The sequence below is a fragment of the Heteronotia binoei genome, chromosome 1 (assembly GCF_032191835.1).
Source record: "Heteronotia binoei isolate CCM8104 ecotype False Entrance Well chromosome 1, APGP_CSIRO_Hbin_v1, whole genome shotgun sequence".
NCBI lineage: Eukaryota > Metazoa > Chordata > Lepidosauria > Squamata > Gekkonidae > Heteronotia > Heteronotia binoei.
Genome location: NC_083223.1, coordinates 212,200,973 through 212,221,635, shown reverse-complemented (window position 1 = coordinate 212,221,635; position 20,663 = coordinate 212,200,973). Strand labels below are relative to the sequence as shown.

General features: G+C 47.0%; 1 protein-coding gene across 6 annotated transcripts in view; it reads right to left on the bottom strand.

Annotated features, from left to right (window-relative positions):
• Positions 1–20,663, bottom strand: part of EML4 (EMAP like 4) — a 309,941-nt gene that overhangs the window by 16,611 nt on the left and 272,667 nt on the right. For all 6 annotated transcript variants that reach the window (XM_060247476.1, XM_060247471.1, XM_060247454.1 and 3 more), the window contains 2 exons: positions 8,903–8,991; positions 4,872–4,969 (listed from right to left, as the gene is read on the bottom strand). In XM_060247476.1, coding sequence (XP_060103459.1) covers positions 4,872–4,969; positions 8,903–8,991 — 187 coding nt within the window. The remainder of the gene's footprint in view (positions 1–4,871; positions 4,970–8,902; positions 8,992–20,663) is intronic.

Below are 20,663 nucleotides of genomic sequence, written 5' to 3'. Positions count from 1 at the left end.
CCCCTGTCCCAAATGTCAAGGGGGGCATGGTATATATTGGTCCTAATGGATGCCACCCGCTACCCGGAAGCCATCCCCGTCTAGCATGAAAAGCTCTGGTGTGGCCAGGGCACTGATGCACTACTTCTCCCACGTGGGGCTGCCCCAAGAAATACTCACAGCCAGTGGAACACCCTTTACAGCTGACCTTATGTGGCAGGTTTGTCAGATGCTGCACATTAAACTATTCACCTCTGTTCACCACCCCCAAACCGATGGGCTGGTGTAACGGATGAACCAGACATTAAAAGGAATGCTGAAGAAGACGGCTTATGACCACCCTACCGCCTGGGATCTCTATTTGGACCCCTTGGTCTTCGCCATCCGAGAGACACCCCAAGCCTCATTTGGGTATTCCCCTTTCGAATTGCTGTATGGGAGGCAGCCCCGGGGGATCTTAGGCCTGCTGGAGGAGCAATGGGTGCGAGGAGGGGAAGGGCCCAAGGAGCCCCCAGAAGAGAACGTTAAGCAGTTACGAGAGAGGCTGGAGGACGTACAACGAGAAGCCTGGGGCAACCTCGAAAGGGCCCAGGAAGCACAGCGAAGGCGGCACGATAGGGGCGCCAAGGTCCAGGGCTTCCAGGTGGGAGACAAAGTCCTGGTGCCCAGGGGGGTAATGGGCCAGAATCAGGGAGACACCTGGCGAGGGCCCTTCCAGGTTGCATGAGTACTGGGCCCCCTCACGTACGAGGTGCAATGCAGGCCCAGCCCCCGCCAAAAGAAGTCCATCCACATAAACAACCTAAAAGGATGGGTACGGCGGGAGCCGCCAAATGAGCAGGGGCTTTTGGCAGAGGACCCGAGCGACCTACGGGATGGGTCCCTACCCTGGACTACCGACGGGGGTATCGAGGGGCACCCGGCATTTGGCACCTCTCTTACGCTGGAATAGCAACAGGCTCTTCGAGCGGTCCTGGCCGAGTACCCCTCAGTATTCTCCAACAGGCCGGGCTTGACCACCCTGGTCAGAGTTGTAACATCCCCGGGTCAAGTGGCTTGGACCCGATGGAGGCCCGTGCCACAAAAGTGCTGGGACATCATCGCCCGGGAAGTGGACGAGATGCGTCTCCTTGACATCACTGAACCATCCCAGAGTGAGTGGCGCAGCCCAGTGGTCCTCGTGCCGAAATCCGATGGCAGCGTGCATTTTTGCGTGGACTACCGGGAGGTGAATAAGTTGGCCAAATTCGACGCCTATCCCATGCCCTGTGCAGACATCCTCATTGACCTCTCCGCACTGGACCTCACCAAGGGCTATTGGCAGGTACCCATGCACCTGGCGGACAGGGAGAAGACCGCCTTCACCACCCCCCAGGGACTCTTTCAATTCAAGAGAATGCCCTTTGGCTTGAACTTTCCAACGGCTGGTGGATAAGACCTTGGCCCAGTGCAGGGAGGCCCACCTGATCCACCTACGCCGAGTGTTGCAGGCCCTGCACGCTGCCGGGCTCCACGCCAACCCTCGAAAAAGCCACCTCGGTTTCCAGGAGCTTAAGTATCTGGGGTTCCTGGGAAAGGGCAGCTATGGCCCCTGCCAGAGAAAATCGTAACGCTGGAGCAGCAACCATGCCCGCGCACCAAGAAACAACTGCAACGCTTCTTAGGGTCTGCAGGGTATTACAGTAAATTCATATCCAACTTCGCAGCCGTAGCCACCCCTTTGACGGACTGCCTCTGGAAAGCATGCCCGAATGTCATCCAGTGGGGGGCGGCCCAGGCAGTGGACTTTGAAGTGCTCCGCACCAGCCTTTCATGGGAACTGGTGCTGCAAAATCCGGATTTCTCTCAGCCCTTTGTGTTACACACCGACACCTCAGGGACCGGGGTCGGGGCGGCGCTGTCCCAGGGAGACCCCGGGGAAGAACATCCGGTGTTGTTCATCAGTCACAAGCTTTTACCTGCGAAGCGCGTTTACTCCACAGTAGAAAAGAAGCCCTAGCGGTAAAATGGGCCATCGGGGCATTGAAGTTCCACCTAACCAACAATCCCTTCCATTTGTTGGTCGACCACGCCCCCCTTCTGTGGATGTCCAGGATGAAGGATAGCAATGACCACATCTTCTCCCCTTTTACTTCACAGTGCATCATCAAGCCGGGGCTGACCACCGTGTGGCAGATTACCTCTCCAGGCTCTTTGAGGATGATGCAGAGAAGCAAGAAAAATGAAAGGGTGTGTGTCCCACCCAGCCTGGGACTCTGTGCCCCCCCCCCCCGTGCTCGCTAGCCTCCCTCCCTGCCCACCGGCATCTGGGGGGCTACCTGGGGCGACGCTGGCAGCCCCCACCACCAAATCCCAACATACCTCGATGGTCGGCAGTGGAGCAATGCTGCTGGCAACACCCTCTGGCCCCCACAGCCAGCATGCCCGTCCTCGAGCGCGGGGAGATCGGCCACCTCGCAGCATCAGCGGCGGCCAGAGAAGAGAGGTGATGAAGGAGCGCTTATTAACAGGGGTGGAGCCAGTCAGGGGTGGGACCCGGGCAGAGGGGAGGGAGCTCAGTGAGGGATAAAAGGCCAAGGGCCAAGAGGTCGAGGAGGAAGCTGGCAGATGTTGCAGAGGGGCTGCCAACTGAGAGAGACAGGAGCCCAAGCACAGCTGGAGGGGACAGGGAGTCTGAGGTACGGTAACCCAGCTCCCCCCCCTATTTCTGAGACCTCAGGGGACACCAGCGGGAGACCCAAAAAGGACGCTCGCAGATAGAGGGGCGACGGCTACACCGAGGGACCCCGGGGGACGCGACACCTTTCTTCATAGGGAAAGTGTTTCAAAGTTTCCAATCATTCTAGTTGCCCTTTTCTGGACTTTTCTCCCAATGCTATAATATCCTTTTTGAGATGCGGTGACCAGAATTGTACACAGTATTCCAAATGAGACCGAACCATCGATTTATACAGCGGCATTATGATACTGGCTGATTTGTTTTCAATTCCTTTCCTAATAATTCCCAGCATGGTGTTCGCCTTTTTTATTGCGATCGCACATTGTCCTGACATTTTCAGTGAGTTATCTACCACGACCTTGGTCAGTCCCTGTCAGTTCACACCCCATCAACTTGTATCTGTGGCTGGGATTTTTGGCCCTAGGAAAACAGGCCCTGTTATTCTGACCCTGGGAAAACAGTCGCTTCACCTTGGCTTCTCCCAGCTCCTCTGGTGGTGGCATTCATACTACCACAATCTCCACAGCTGTTGAAAGTGGACAAACCACTCCTGGTCTGTTACAGTGGAGGAGTCTTAGCTCAGCTCTAGGACAGGTTGGAAAGCCAGCTGACTATCCCCTTACCTTAGGCTCCTCACTCCAGCACCTTACCTTAGGCTCCTCACTCCAGCACCTCTCAAAGAGAAGAGGGCAGGAGGGCAGACAGATCAGCCTCAAGACAAACAAGCAACCAGCTGCAGCCCAACCAGGTAACCCTGTATTGGAAAAGGCTGGGACTCGATCAGTAAACAAAGCTCCAATGGTGAGCAGCCCTGCAACATTCCAGGGCTGAGGAGAGTATTTGGGAGGTGGGCCCATGGCAAGGAGTGGCAGGTCCAAAGGGCCAGTAACTTTCCCCAGTTGGGCACCAGCCAATGGGGAGGCACTGAAAGTGGGAAGAAGTCAGAGCATTGTCACAGTGGGGATATGAGTAAAAAGGCAGGCAGCATTTTCCAGCGTTGGGATAGAGTGCCCTGTGGGTGGGGCAGTCATGAGACTGGGGAGCAACCAGCAGGGTAGAGCTAGTAGATGCCTCCTTACAATGGCTTAGGAAGGAAGGGCATACACAGTTCTAGCTCCATGAGCTACTGATCAGGGATGAAAGGAACAAAGTGAAGCAACCTCCTTTACTTCCCATTCTGCAACCCAACAAAATAGCAGCAGCCATCAGACTCAGGTAAGGAGGACCATCACATCTTTTTCCTTATTCTATGCTACCTCCAAGTCAGTGGCCATAACAATGGACATGATTCTTCAGAATTACTTGCAAATGTACATTTCATATAATTAGCCACTTAGTTGAAGGATTTCAGATGAAAGTTTTCTGTGAATAATTTATCTTAGAACACTGGACTGTTAACTTCAAGTTCCGTATTCAGGATGAGAATTCTAAGAACCTTGAGCAGAGTGTTATTTTTGTAATAGATCTTTTCTGCTTGAAAAGTTGCATCTGAAGATCAGGGGACCCTTAGGGAATGGCAAGAGATAGGAGGGGAATCCACAGAAACTGCATATCTTCCCGCTCACTTTGCATAAGGGGAAGAACCTGGTTGAATACATCTTGTTCTTTCATCTCATCATGTAGATCTCATTCCTCTCAAGAATCTAGTAGTGCAAGTATGTATTCCAGATGTTATCACAAACCTTTGGTTCTTTATCACAAACCCTTTTCCAGCAACCCTCTTTTTGTTCAAACAACCAAATCACAACTTAGGTATCCGTGACAGTAACACTATACCACATAAAATGGAGAATGTATATGAGAGACAAGGTCGTATTGGGTGAAAAGGTCTTGAAATTCAGCATATCCTTTGAAGTAAGACTTCATACAAAAAAAAATCAGCTTAAATGCGACAAAGTATGTTTATGGATTAAAAATAATTTATAACTGTAAACACTGTGAGCCAGATGCAGTGGATGGAGTTCTGAATCTAGAAGCCACCTTTCTAATCTCTTGAGCATGATAGTCACTATTTATAAGATGGTCATTATTAGGCCATTTTGACAGAATAAATCAGAAGACAAATTGTAAAGTATTTCTGCACTGGAAAGTATTCTATATGGTGAGAGTAACAAATAAGTTAACTTCACACAAACCACATTTTGATAGTAATTCATGCTATTAAAATACTTACAGTGCACTTTCCATATCTGCTATACTTTCTTCCATTGTCTGTCACTGTATAGACATAAATGAAGTTGTCATGGGATCCCACTGCAAGGAAGGTGCCATCTGCAACATAAATCAAAAACAGGAGTCATTCTTAATGACCCAACCGCACTTTATGTCAGTGTCTAGCCTTTCGATTGGTTGGATCCAATGGATCATGAACTGAGGTTACTTCTCATTCTCCCAATCCTTCCATCCCCAAACACTTGGCTCCTGAAGGTCGAAGGATCCCTCAATGGAGTGGGATGCAGTAAGTTCAAGAGGGCTTTGACAGAAATCAGTCCTTTTTCTCTTGTATGAATTCTTTTGTGAATGGAGCAAGAGCCTGTGCTATCTATCAATTAACCTTCCTTGTCTCCCTTCTCTGCCCCCATGCTGCAATCCACTCTGCTCTTGATAGCCACCAACACTAAGGAGCAGGAGATCAGTTCTACAAACTTGTTCCATTTGTTATTTATTAGATGCAAGTTGAGGTCATGTGGTGTGCCTACTGCTGGCTATGGAAGAAAATTCTCATGAGGATCAAAGATTTCAAACACTCCAGTGCTATTGGGCACACCAAACTAATTAGCTGGATTGTCACCAGTACATTCAATATAGTGCACAATTCAGCATAAAAATACCACAATGCGAGAAGTCAGATAAAGAGTCACATTCTGTGTAAACAGATATTTAGGTTCAAGCAGATATGTGTCAAATGTGCATCATGCAGGCCCACATTAGACTAGAACTAGTCATGTTCTAGGACTAGAACAGAATACTGCATCCTGTACTTATGTTAAGTGGTGGAGGTCTGCCCCCACCCCCCGCCAGCTGCCTGGTGGGTTTCCACCCCACTAGTTTAGTCTGACCTCAGAACAGGAGATAAGTTGGGTTTGCATCACCCCAAGACTTCCCTTCCCTCTGAGGACTGATGTGGCTCTTTCACCACTCTCTCTGGGAAACTGCTTTAATCAGGAACATCCCCCAACCAATCCTCCTTGAGTGAGGACTGCTAGCATTTCAATAACTCAGCTAGGCCTGTCCCAACTCTGACCCTCTCAACTCCTGCCTCACATAATACAATGGCCATGTAAGGTATGCTTCTTCCACTCTCGCCCAACCTTGCCAGGCAGATTGGGGAACTTGTAGTTCTGGGCTAGAAGGGCCCCAGGGGGCCTTTAGAAGGCACCAGGGCATGGATGTGGATCATGCCTCTTGCCCAGCACACTTGCTGTCATCAATTGAGGTAACAGCTTCACTGGCACCAATCTGGGCTTGCTGTGCTTCTTGCCTCTCAGTCTTGTGCCTTGGGCTGGTGGTGGTGGTGAATGTGGAAGCACAACACTGGCCTATCACCCCTAAATAAAGTGTCTGTGTATACACTCACTCACAAACACACACACATAAGATGCTCATGAAATACAAGAGTAGCCTTGAAGAGAAAGATGTGGACTGTGTGCAACGAATGGATGAGATTTATTACACCAAACACTGAACATGTGAAATGGCCCACTGAGTGATACTAGCATATTACTGCCAAGGCTGCTTGCACAACCATGTGGAAACTCCCAGCAGAAGATATGAGTAACTAAACCTCCTTTTCAAATGTTTTCAAAAAGTGGAAGATCTGCCCCCAATAAACTGAACAGAAGAAACAACAGGCTCTAGCAAAAGAAATGTAAGTGAATAATTAGCATGCAAAAAGAGCATCTGAGGAGTGGATTTCTTTAATACATTCAGAGCAGAAAACCAGCCAGAGAAGCAGTTAGACCTTTGGATGGCTAAGTAATTAAGGGACTGTTATGAGGAAGATGGGGAGATGGCAGAAAAGCTCAATGAACTTTTTGCTTCTGTATTCACTATGGAAAACGTGGGGCATGAACCTGTGCCACAGCCATTATTGTCTGGAAGGGAGACTGAAGAACTGATTCAAATGCAGGTGACCACTGATGAAGTCCAAGATCTACTGGCAAAATTAAGAACCAAGAAATGAAGTCTTCAGGTCCTGGTAGCATACACCCAAGAATTCTTAGGGAATTCAAATATGAGACAGTTGATCCACTAAATTTAGCCACTGTACCAGAAGACTGGCGAGTTGCAAATGTAACACCAATTTTTAAAAACTGGTCCAGCGGGGAACCAGGAAATTACAGGCCTATCAATCCAGGAAAATTAGTAGAAACCGTAATCAAAGACTGAAGTATTAGGCACATAGACAAACAAAGCCTGCTGAGGGAAAATTAGCATGGCTTCTGCAAAGGGAAGTCCTGCATCACCAACCTTTTGGAGTTCTTTGAGAAAGTAAGCAAGCAAGCTTGTAGATAACAGTTATACTTTACATACTTGGATTTCAAAAAGCTTTTCACAAGATATGTCACCGAAGACTCACTATGGGATAAGAGGATGAGTTCCTTTATGGATAAAAATTGGTTAAATGACAGGAAGCAAAGACAGGAATAAATGGAAAGTTCTTGCAAGGGAGGGAAGCGAGCAATGGTGTCCCACGAGGATTAGTATTGGGGTCAGTATTATTTAATTTGTTCATAAATGAATGGGAAATAGGGTAGTGGCCAAGTTTTCACATGACACAAAATTATCCACAATGATGAAAACCAAGGATGACTGTGAAGAGCTCCAGGAGGATCTTCACAAATTGGGTGAGTGGGCAACAAAGTGGCAGATGAAGTTCAATGTTGGTAAGTATAAGGTGATGCATATTGGAACAAAAAAAAATCTAGTTTCAAAAATTCTCAGCAAGTTTAGGCTAACAGGACCTAAACTTGGTGAGGCTGAGAGGGAAAAAGATCTTGGGATCATAGTAGATGAAAGTGCCAAGTCAGTTTGCAGCTGCAGTGAAAAAGGAAAACTCTATGTTAAGGATTACTGTGAAATTTATAATGAACTGGCCAATATTATAATGCCCTGTATAGATCTATGATGTGGCCTCATTTGGAATGTGGACAGTTCTGGTCACTGTATCTCAAAAAGGACATTACAGAACTGGAAAAAACACAGAAGAGGGCAACCAAAATGACTCAGGGGTTAGAGCACCTTCCCTATGAAGAAAGGCTGAAGAGTCTGGGACTATTCAGTTTTTTGAGACAACAAACAGATCTATTAAGAGAAGTTACTAACAGTTGCGGATATTTTCTGTTTCTCTTCCTTCAGAAGTCTCTTTTGACCCCTGGAAAGTTGATTCCCATGGCTGTGGGATTTGTCTGGACTAATAACCATGCAGGTTGGAGCACTGAAGGGAGAATGGGTGAAATGGCCTTCCTGTCTTTTTTGTCAGTTGAGTTTGCACTTATGGATGATGCAGGAAGAGTAATTTCATTTCACCAACCTGTGTGGCTTTCGGTACATGCTGATGCCAAATATGCAAAATCAACTTACTTGAGGTTCCAAGGAACTGCTGGGGGAAGGAAGATGTGAGAATGATCTGCATTCTTTGAACCAATACAAACTCATAGTGATATGTAGGAGAAAATCTAGACATTCAGATTTACTTTAAATAGGACTCAAAAAAGTCAACCCAGTCAAAAAACAGCACATCTTCCTAAGTATAGATATGGCAAACTGAAAAAATAGATGGTTTCAAAAAGGTATACATTAACTAGTTACTCAGGTCCTCTGTTAGGAGTTGCCAGATTTCCTTCTGTAGCTTTGCGAGCACCTTCACCTCTCATTGCACTCAGTGGCAGAATCTCTACTGATTTGTCAAATGAACTCATATCCCTAAATACTTTATTTAGCCAACTGTTCATTCAAATGAGCCAAAGAACCAATTCTGTCAATTTAGGTGCAGTCAACACATAATTACTTCTCAGTTTCTACACCTATGTTATTAATGACCTTGCAATACTGCTGCAGCGTAAATGTATGTAGGTGTTAAAAGCATATCAAAGTTTTTAAATCCAGAGACTGCTTGGAAAATGTAACCATTTAAAGAAAATTAAATGCAAAACTAGAAGGGGAAGGAAGGCCAGACTGTAAATTTGCTACCACTCTGCCTACCTACTGTGTAGCGCATCACTGAGAGCTGCTCGTTGCCATCTGTATGTATTGAAACCAAATCTCTTGTTTCAGCGTCCAGAACAAACCATCTGTTAAGGAAAAGAAGAAAGGGAAGAGAATCTAGGCAAAGTTAAATACTCTAAGCCAGGGGTGGTTAACGGTAGCTCTCCAGATGTTTTTTACCTACAACTCCCATCAGCCCCAGCCATTGGCCATGCTGGCTAGGGCTGATGGGAGTTGTAGGCAAAAAACATCTGGAGAGCTACTGTTGGCCACCCCTGCTAAGTCATGAACAACCTATTTGAATATGAGTACTTCTCATGCCTGAGCTGGATGGCCCAGGATAGCATGTTCTTTGTCAGAACTCAGAATCCAAGCAATTTGGGTATGAGACCATTAAGGAACACCAGGGTTGCTACAGAGAGGCAAGCAATGGCAAACCACCCCTGCATGTGTCTTGCCTTAAAAACCCTACAGGGTCGCCATAAATTGGTTGCGAGTTAATAACACTTTCCACCACCAACAACACATGACTACTCCTAGTGATACATGATAATAAAAAAACATTTTCCACTAACAATAATGGATTGTATCCACTTTTTATTTTCTTTGTTTCCCTTTCTTGAGTGGTTTAGTATGGTGAGAAGACATCTACTGAATCAGTGTGCCAAGCTGCTGAACCAATGAGGTCACTACAAGGAGCAGCCATGACGGAACCATTCTGAACAACAACTGTGTGGCTCTCAACAATTAGCTCTCAAACATTTGCTTTTTCTGAAGTGCAAGGAACTACCTTATTCAAAAGCTGCTGAATTTGTGCATATTCATGCTATGTGAATTCTGTGCATATCTACTGGGTCAAACCTACTGCTGGGATCATTTACTTACACTATGTGCAGACCACAGTGCTGCTATCATAAATAAATTAAAAACATAGACAGCAAAATGATTTTGACATTTAAATATCCCGTCATGAGAAATGCCGCTCAGTGTTAAGTCTCTAGGAGAAGTCATCTCTCATTATTTTCAAACGCTTCAAGCTTTAAAACCAGATATCTGGAAAATGGCCTGGTCCAAATGGCTTAAAACCAAATTTGTGGTTAAGGGACCACATGAAAAGCATAAAACATGAAGCAGTTCAACATACCACCACAGCTTGCAAATACACTATGTGCAAGATGGATGGAACCAGTGGAAAAAATAGCTGAAATGTTTTCATTGGACAGCAACAGAAACCGCTTATAATAATATCACTGGGGGCAACATAAAAAAATGTGGGCTTGTCTGCAGCTGATTCTGTACTGCAGCTGGAAGAACGAAGCGTTTCAGGCTGCTGCTTCAGTATTGAATTACATTTGAACTCCTTGCTTTTTCATGCTACCCAAATTACTATAAGTATTTTCTTCTGTCACCTGTGTTAAATTCTAACAGATTCAAAACAGGAAGGTGATAAATTCTTACTGGAGCATATGAAATCACTGTGCAAACATGCATACTTTAGTAACAGTGGCCCGTTTTGGATATCTTACCCTTTGGGAATGGTATATAGCAAGTATGAAAGGCAAACATAATGAAAAGTCTATTCCAGAAGGGATACCTGCATCCTTGCTACCATAACATGGACACTATATATTATGATAGATGATGACTGCCCAACTACACAGATTTTAGTGGGATGGGAACAATCCAACCCAAAAGCCCAAGAGGACTTCTCTTGTTCATTTCAATGGAGCACACAGATTTGTGGATTTATAGCATGCCTTTCCCACCAAGAAGCAAGGCAAATTACAAAATTAAAACAAAAACAGCTCAATCAGACAGAAAGGATTGGCAAACAATTGGGATTGTGTAACTGGGAAACAACAACAAAACCAACAAAGGGGGGGGGGGAGGGAATCTGAGTAGTTATGGCATGCTATAATGCAGAAAGCAGGTTACATAGGCAGAATACAATGCAGTATAATAATGATACAATGAACATTGCAATAGACTATTATCTTCTTCCTTATAAAGTGATCTCCTCTGCTGTTCCATTATACTGAATTAATGAATTGTTTATTATGGTCACAGACCAGTACAATTATATATACCATACAAAAATATTTATATAGGAAACTTGATACACAGATGATAATAAAATAATAAATTCTATTATACCACAATTCTAATCCCCTTATAACTCCCCCTCCCCTGAATATTTTATTTCTGTGAAATGACAGGCCATTACACAGGGTGGGAACCATCAACAGAATGTGGCTGAATGGCATTTGCTAATCTCATGCATTTGCAGTGCGGCACCTTCCGAAGACTTAGCTCAGATGAGTGAAGCTGCTTGGGGGGGATGGCAAGAGGTACGAGCCCCCAAGTATGTTAAGGGCTTCTTACCTGAAAACCAAGACCCAGTAACTGAACAGTAACTAACAGAGTGTCTGAACAGGCATGGCATGAATGTTCTGTCTCCTACCTGATAGTAACTGGGCTATAGCATTCTGTACAAACACAAATTCAGGCAAAAATGTACGAATTACAGTTTATACACCCAGAAGAATTTATTGATCTGGGACATTTTATGTGTTGTGTGTAAAGTCAATTTTGCATTTTATCTGTTAGAGAAGCCTGACCACAATAATCAAATCTAATGTATTATTGTATCATGTCAGCGCTCAGCAATGACAAAGATTTCAAATGGGTGAAATCAGCTTTGTTTTTGGAAGTTCAACCACATGCCCAAGGCAACAATAATTGCCCATGCAAAAGGAACTATGCTGAGAAAGGCACCCAGTAGTATTAGAAAGCACTAATGAAACCATAAGGTTTGTTTCGCTATATTCTTTGCCATACACAAAGATTGTTACTGGCTCCCTAGGCACGATGAACAGAAGAAAAGCAACCTAGCAGTTTCTAAGCAGATGGACCTAATTGTATGACTTTTCATTTGTATTTAAGTAAAAGGCCTGAACAGATAGCACAAACTGCCCTGTAAATCACTGTTAACTAGAGATGGGTATGAACCAATCCACAAACCATGATTTGTATACAAATTGCGCCAATTCGTGGTTTGTTCCAAATCCATTCAGCCCTTGGTGATTTGTTTGGTTCATTTTTGCAGTTCATTTGTCCAGATAGCCTGGAGCTGGTTCAATGAATTCCTAGGCAACACTGGGGGTGGACTTCTGGGAGCCCTAGAAACACGCACAGCAGTTGTCCATAGCTTGATTAGCAGCTCTGAGAGCCAGTCATGGAGCTCCCATTCTGCAGCATGAAGAAAGGAGTGTTAGTTGTCGTGAGTGCTGAAGCTTAGCTTTCTTGGGGGCATCTGCTTTGGGGGGCTATAACTTGGATATTCTAAATCCAATCTTTGCCAAACTTGGTGTGTAGATGGAGGAGAGCCTGCTGATGACTCCTGATGAGTTTTACACCTCCAGTTCAGGCAAACATACAAGCAATGAACCAACATGAAAAACAGGTTTCCTACCTGTAACTGATGATCTTCGAGTGGTCATCTGTGCAGTCACACTCATGGGATGAAGCACCAGCGCCGAACCCCGATCGGTAAAACGAAAGTACGGGATTTTTCGCTGCCCAGTCCCAGTGGGCACGAGCAACAGCCCCAGTGCGCATGCTCACCTGGTGGGCGCGAATATTCCACCAGTTCCTTCCCGCCGCCTATCCAGAACACCCATGACCAGCAGCAGAGGGGAAGGAGGGTGGGTAGTGTGAATGCACAGATGACCACTCGAAGATCATCAGTTACAGGCAGGAAATCTGTTTATCTTCTTCATGGTCTCTGTGCTTCACACTCATGGGAGATTAGCAAGCTAGGCTTACCTGGAGGAGGGAGCAGGCAGTTATGCAGAAGTAGCGGCTCGAAGGACCAGGGTACCCAGCTGTGCTCTGTGACGCTTCCGGGCATCCAGGGCATAATGTTGCATGAAGACATGAGGAGATGCCCAAGTTGCAGGCAAACAGATGTCCTCCAGAGAAGCACCCTTCAGAAACGCTGTGGATGTAGCCATAGCCCTAGTGGAATGAGCACAGAGCGGCCCCGGCAAGGGATGCTTCGCCAACAGGTAACAAAGTTTAATGGCTTCCGTGGTCCACTTAGAAAGTCTCTGTGAAGAGATCTTGAGACCCAACCTAGGTGCCGCATAAGAGACAAATAGATTGGGATCCTTCCTGAACGGCTTCGTGCGGTGCACAAAAAACAACAACGGCCTCTTAACATCCAGGGCGTGCAGACGTCTCTCTTCCACCAAAGAAGGAGAAGGGTAAAAAGTAGGCAAAAAGACTTCCAAATTAAGGTGGAAACTAGACAACACCTTAGGAAGGAACGAGATGTCCGGGGCCAAGGACACCCCATCGTCCTGAAAAGAAATGTATGGAGCATCACATCGCAGTGCCATGAGCTCAACTGCCCTCCTGGCTATAGTGACAGCCACTAAGAAGGCAGTCTTCCAGGCTAGAAGATGCAACAGATTCAAAAGGCAGCCTAGAGAGCCGGTCCAGTATGAGCGTCAGATCCCAAGCAGGAGGAGGAACCTCAGACAATGGGTGAAGCTGCAGAAGACCCTTCAAAAAACATTTCGTATGCTGGTGGGTAAAAACCGAAGCGTCATCCACAGGGTCGTGATGAGCCAAGATGGCAGCCAAATACACTTGAACCAAAGAATGATTAAGTTCAGCATCAACAAGAGAAAGTAAAAACTCAAACACAAGCTCAAGACCAGCAGAACTAGGATACACTCCAGATGTTCCTGGGTCAATTTGTGAAGCACTCCGGTAAGAAGAGGCAAGGGTGGAAACAGGTAGAGAAACTTGTCCGTCCATGGAAGCAGAAGACAGTCCCCTAGGGATCTTGGGTTCGTCCCTCCCCTGGAGCAGAAGTGTTCGCACTTCCAATTGTTTGCCGTGGCAAACACATCTGTTCTGGGATGACCCCACTCCCAGAACAGAGGTTCGAGGTATCTCCAGTTCAGTTTCCATTTGTGATGGGAGACCTCTCCCCCGCTCAGGGAGTCTGCTTGAACATTGAGCTCCCCGGGTAGGTGAGTGGCTACAATGAAAGTCTGAGAAGTTATACAGGTCTCTCAAAGTTGCATTGCCAATGCACACAGCCTTCTGGACACAGTCCCCCCTTGGTGATTTATATAACTGACAGCTGCTGTGTTGTCCGACATCACGGTTACGGTCTGACCGCTGATTAGGGGTAGAAACGACCTCAAGGCCAGATGAACTGCCATGAGCTCTAAAAAAAATGATATGGTGGTGAGCCAACGACAGGGGCCATGGGCCGCCTATGCAGAGATCTCCGAGGTGCGCTCCCCATCCCCACAACGAGGCATCCGTTGTTACCGTGAGCGAGGGGAGAGAAAGATGAAATGGAGCTCCTCTGCAAAGATTCGATTTCATCCTCCACCAATCCAGAGATTGAAGCACCAGCGAAGGAACTTGCAGAATCTTGGATGGGAGATCTCTCACCTGATTGTAATTCCTGATGAACCAGAGCTAGAGGACTTGCATCCTCAGCCTCGCAAAGCACAGAACACTGGTAGTAGCCGCTATGAGGCCCAAGAGACATTGGATCTGCAGAACAGAAGCGCATCTCATCGTCTGAAGGAATTGAACCAGGGAGATGATATCCAATGCCCGGGAATCTGGAAGAAACGCCAGATGCTGGGTAGTGTCCAAAATCGCTCCGATAAACTGAACTCTTTGTGCTGGGACCAGGTGAAATTTCTTCTTGTTCACCAGAAGACCTAGCGCACTCAAGAGGCTGAGAACCACCTGTAGATGCGCTCTGAGAGAAGTTTAGGACACAGCAACCACCAACCAATCATCTATGTAGGAAAAAATGATGATGCCCTGGAGCCGAAGGTAAGCCACCACAACAACCATGGTCTTTGTGAAGACCCTGGGGGCCGTAGAGAGCCCAAAAGGGAGCACCTGATATTGAAAATGGTGCGTCCCAATGGCAAACTGAAGAAACCTCCTGTGACTGGGGAGGATGCTGATGTGGAAATAGGCATCCTTCAAGTCCAGGGTAGTCATCCAATCTCCTTTGTTGATGAGTGGAAGGATGCTTTGTAGAGTCAGCATCCTGAACTTCTGATAAGCTATGAATTCATTCAGGCCCCTCAGATCCATGATCGGATGAAGTCCACCGTCCTGCTTCGGAACCATGAAGTACCTGGAGTAGAGCCCCTGGCCCTTGAGATGATCGTGAACGGGTTCTATTGCTCGCTTGCTGAGCAGATTTTGAACTTCCTCCAGCAAAACCACTGTAGGGTGTGTGATCACCAATCTGGGATATGAAGGGGGCTGAACAAATTCTATTGCATAACCCTCCTATATGATGGACAAGACTCACTTGTCGGTGGTAATCTGCCACCTCCTGCCAGGGCAAGAGGAAGATGAAGGTACTCCCAAGTTATGAGATGTCTTGATACTCTTGTCCATTTCCTGTAGGACCACGTCTGTAGTGGAGCTGTGGAGGCAGGTGGGCCCAGAGGAGGGGGGGGGGAGAAAAGGGGATGCCAAAGTCAAAGTCCCTGCTTGGGATTCCTGACAGCCTTAGACTTTCCCATATGAGAGGAAAAAGAAGAAAACTTGGTTTTCCCTCCTGCAGCGAAGGAACTCTTAGCCTCATGCTGTCCCGTACACGGCTTCCAAGAACCCTCAGGGATTTGGCATGGTAGGACTTCTTAGGTCATTGTTTGGACTATGTGCGAGACTTGCCAGGGCAAGAGGAAGATGAAGGTACTCCCAAGTTACGAGACGTCTTGATACTCTTGTCCATTTCCTGTAGGACCACGTCTGTAGTGGAGCTGAATAGACCTTCACCCTCAAAAGGAAGATCCCCGACCCAGGATCTTGTGTCTAACTGTAGAGCGGTGGATCGAAGCCAAGAGTGACGACGCAATGTAATGGCCAAGGTAAGAGTTTTAGCTACAATGTCCACCATATGTTTGGAAGCCTGCAGCTGTTGTTTCACCAGGAGCATTCCCTCCCTCTGAGCCTTCTTGGCTAAAGTGCGCTTATCCTCAGGCAAAGAAGCCAGGAGCGGTGATAGCTGCTCCCATAGGGAATACTGGTACCTTGCCATGCAGGCAGAGTAATTAGAAATTTTGATACCCAGAGTGCACGCAGAATAGAAGCGCCTGCCAAACGTATAATCCTCTTCTCTTTATCTGGAGGTGAGGCGTGGGTCCTCTTAGCCTTAGAGGAGGACGACACTACTACAGAGTTGGGGCGTGGATGGTTGAAGAGGAACTCTGTGCCTTGCTCCTGGATCCTATACATGTGATCGATGCACTTGGATGAGATACGGGTTGAGGCAGGTTTGGACCAAAGATCTTTGATGGCTTGCAAGATGACCTTGGTAATGGGAAGGGCTACCACTGTCGACGTGTCCTTCTCCATGATGTCAAAGACTGTGTCGTCAATGACCGATTGAGGCTGGACCACAGGCAAAAACAAGGAATTCGCCATCCTTTTAATGAGCTCTCCATAGGACTTCAAATCTTCCGAAGGAGAGATTGGAAGGTCCTCGGCTATTCTAGATTCTAGGGATGATCCCTTCTGATGGCCTGACTGCTCTTCCCCATCATCATCGGAGGTTGATGGCAAAGGCGATATGCTCTCAGCCGATGGTAAACCTGAGGCGTCAATGGCAATCCTAGTCGAGGAGGCTTTCTCGACGTCGGGACCACTGGAGCGTGCCGGCTTCCTGACCAACCTCGGGGTCTAAGTCGGCATCGATGACTCTCGGCAACCTGGTGGAGAGTATGCGGAGACTCTAGAGTGGTGCGAAGCCTCCGAGTGCTGATCCTAATTGGGGTTCTGAGGAGGGTACCACTGGTATGGAGAATGATAGGGGTAGCCCCCAAACAGGTAACCCCACGGTCACGGGTCCCAGTTGGGCAGAGGATGAGAACATCTAAAAGGGTCCTAAGGCTCTCCAAATCTCTCGGGCTGGATCAAGGGCATCTTCGGTGTCGAGTGGTCCATTGGCTGCAAAACCTCTAAGTCTGATGCCGAGCTAGGATCGCCTCCCTCCTTCGAGTCTGCCGACCGTTCTATAGGGTCGACCTCCTGGTTGGAGCTGGAGAGTGAGGTCTGTGGAACATCTGTCGGACCTGAGGGGTTCTTCGGTCGAATCAGTGAAGTGAGGATTTTCTCCGGAGGCTCCTCCAAAACAATCGCCGGGTTCTTCGGTGGCGGAGAAGGGATCTGCCTGTCTTGGCACCTCTTTTTCTCCTTGTGCTTCCTGGGCTCAGCAGAGCATGATTCCCGGGCCCCTTTGGCCTTCTTGGCTGGGGTTGTTGGTTCCGAATAGGATGTCGAGCCCGCACGCTTGTGGGGGTGGTGGACTCCCTGGAATGGTTGGGTCGGTTGGCTTGACAACAAGACCGGAACCAATATTGATGTCGGGACAGCCATCGAAGTGCTTGTTGATGCTGATGTCGACATCTGTGGTGTGAGAGCCGATTTTATCAGTGCCGCTGAAAGTCTCGCCGCTTGGTTTTTCCTAGTCTGCTTGGAAAATTTCGAGCAGTGACGGCAGGATTTCACCCAATGATCTTCCCCAAGGGACAGCAGACAAAGAGAATGTCCGTCTGGAGGAGGGATCTCGCTCCCACACTTAAGGCACCCCTTAAAAAACTCCCAATGCTTTTCCATAGACAGGGATGGTGGGAGAAGGGTGGGGGAAAACCCCCGAAGGGGTGAAACAACTAACTAATAGTCTCTAATTTTTTTAAAAAAAAATTTAACAGGAACAAGAAGAAAAACAAAGAAAACAAAGAAAACAAAGAGAAACCCGGAGAAGGAAAAAGGTAAATACTACCGACCGGAGTGATGAAAAAGCAAGTCTATCCGACGCGGCGGTAAAGGAGGAACTGGCAGGATATTCGTGCCCACTGGGTGAGCATGTGCACTGGGGCTGTCGCACATGCCCACTGGGACCGGGCGGTGAAAAATCCCGAACTTTTGTATTACCGATCAGGGATTGGCGCTGGCACTTCATCCCATGAGTTTGAAGCACAGAGACCACGAAAAAGATCTACCATTTCCCTGATTCATGCCCATCCCTATTGTTAACAACAGGCTGCTATATTTCCCAGTAATAATCATGAAGACACACAATTAATTATTAAGTGATTACGTCTGAGGTTTAATTGTTTATAGCCAATTTTTGTTATTGTTTGGTGTATTGTCCTAAATCTTTTTAAAGAACTATAGAGCATAACAGTATATTATACAGAATTTCAAGTGGGTAGCTGTGTTGGCCTGCAGTAGAAGAGCAAGACTCCAGTAGCACCTTAAAGACCAATGAGATTTCCAGGGTATAAGCTTTTGATAGTCAAAGCTCCCTTTATCAGATATGTAGACTCAACACCAACAAACTAATACTTCATTTTTAAAAATCCTGTAATTATTGTTGAACCTGGTCAGTTTTACAAGCCCCAGTTCTGAGTTTTAGTAAAAATGGTTTCAAGCCATGCTCAAGAGCCCTAATTTAAATTAAAGAAATATATGGAAGGAATGTGCTAACAGAGAATGTGTCTTCAGAAGATAAATTCCTGGTCTACTGATTTCGACAGTTCACTGGCAGGCTCAATTGGAATTTTATTATTTAGTTATTTAAACATTTATATCCTGCCTTTCCACAGTGGCCAAGTCAGCTTACAAAATATAAATACAAACAAATAAAAACATAATTACACACATGAATTAAAAGGCATAAAAAGACATACATTTGTTAATTATTTCTGCCAAAGGTGCACTGAAATAATTCTGCTTTGCACTTTTTACAGCAGGAAGAGAACGTAGAAGCTTTATGTAATACTAGGATTAAGGATTTCCTGTTATGAGGAAAAAATATAACAGGCTCTAGAAAGAGGCTCTGGACAAGTGCCCCCCCCATTGTCTTTCCATCCACCCACCCAAGTTAAGGCATTCACTCCCCCCCTGCTGGTGTCTTTCCACCTCTAACTTCCCACCCCTACTCCCTTGTCCTAATACCACCCAACCCCAATCACCTCTTCCTCTCAACTACCCCTGCACTCTTGGCACATCACTAACCCCCACCTGTGACATTCACTCACCTGCACCCTTGCTGTCTTCCCACCTACCCCCGATCCTTGATATTCACCCACCCCACTTGCTGTCTTCCCACCCACCCTGTAGCTGAAACAGATGCTGGCTCCCCACCCCCCATGTGTGTCTGTGTGTCTCTGTTTTTGTGGTGGCTCAAAGCCCTGAAAGAGGCCCAGAATGGAGGTATGGAAAAATAATTATGGACAGTCACACAGGAACTGAAGCTCAGCATCCTTTTTGTTTGCAGTGCATTGCTGCAGCCTTTTCTGGTCATATTCAGCCTTGTGGCATTTAGCATCAGTGTGAGCTTGTGGCATGATCTGGGGTGTTTTGCCTGGAAGAGGCCTCAGTAGGATATAATGACATTGAGTTCACCCTGCAAAGCAGCCATTTTATCCAGGGAAAGTGATCTGGAGAAAAGTGCCCATCTGGAGACCAGCTGTAATTCTGAGTGATCTCCAGCCTTCACCTGGAGACTGACAACAATGGTTCCCCAGGAGGAAATGGCTGGTTTGGAGGTGGAGTCTATGGCATTGTACCTGTCTGAGGTCCCACCCCTCCTCAAACCCCATCCTCTCCAGGCTCAATCCCTCAAATATCCAGGAATTTCCCAACCTGGAGTTGGCAACCCTATTTCCTTCTCAGTCAACGATCCACCTACCTTGATCTGCCTCTCTGACTTCAGCTTTCCATCTCTACCCCCTCCCTGCAGGCTTTACCTAGGAAAAGGACAGTCTTTCTCAACAATGGGGGGGAACCAAAGCAGCTTACATCATTCTCCTCTCCCCTTTTGATCTATACAACATGTGAGGTAGGTTAGGCTGAAAGTCTGTGAGTGGTCCAAAATTACCCAGACAGCTTCCACAGCAAGAACCTGGGTCTGGCAGAGCCTATGCTGAAACACAAACTCCTATGCAACACTTTTTGTCATTGCGGGCTGTTGCTGATCAGTAGAAAGCAGCCAGGCCTAGGGTAGTCAACCTCTAGGTGGAGCCTGAAGATCTCCTGTGATCACAACTGAACTCCAGACAATCTCATCTGTTCTGGGGCGAGGCTGAGGGGAGGGGGGAATGACAGGAGAGAGGTGGCAGCCGTGGCCTCTGAGGAAATATCCCTGTTGGGGCCAGGCCTTTGGAAGCTGTGTGTGTGCTGCAAGGCTGTCTGTGTAGGCTGTTGAGGGGGTGGCAGAGGTCTATTGCCGCCAGTGGCTGCGTTGCCTTTTGTGAGGCCGCAGTAGAGCAACAACCCTTTCTGAGGCTGGTTGTCAGAGATGGCACAGAGAAGTGCTGGAGATGTGTCTGTCTCTGAGGTAAGACTGTTTTGGCAGTTTGTTCAACATTCTGAGCCCTGCTGTAGGCGGGGAGAGGGGAGTCAGCCAATGGGACAACAGAGATGCTGACTGAGCCGTGATGGAACATAAGAACATAAGAGAAGCCATGTTGGATCAGGTCAATGGCCCATCCAGTCCAACATTCTGTGTCACACAGTGGCAAAAAAACAAACAAACAGGTGCCAATGGTTTGTAATTTCTAAGCCAATGGGAGAGCTCCACAGGGGAATTATTATCTATAATATCTGAAAACAAGTGCATACAAGCTATAAATGAACAGACCTCCCAAGAAGCAGGGAACATCAGGAGACGTCTTAGAGCCTTAGCTGGTGC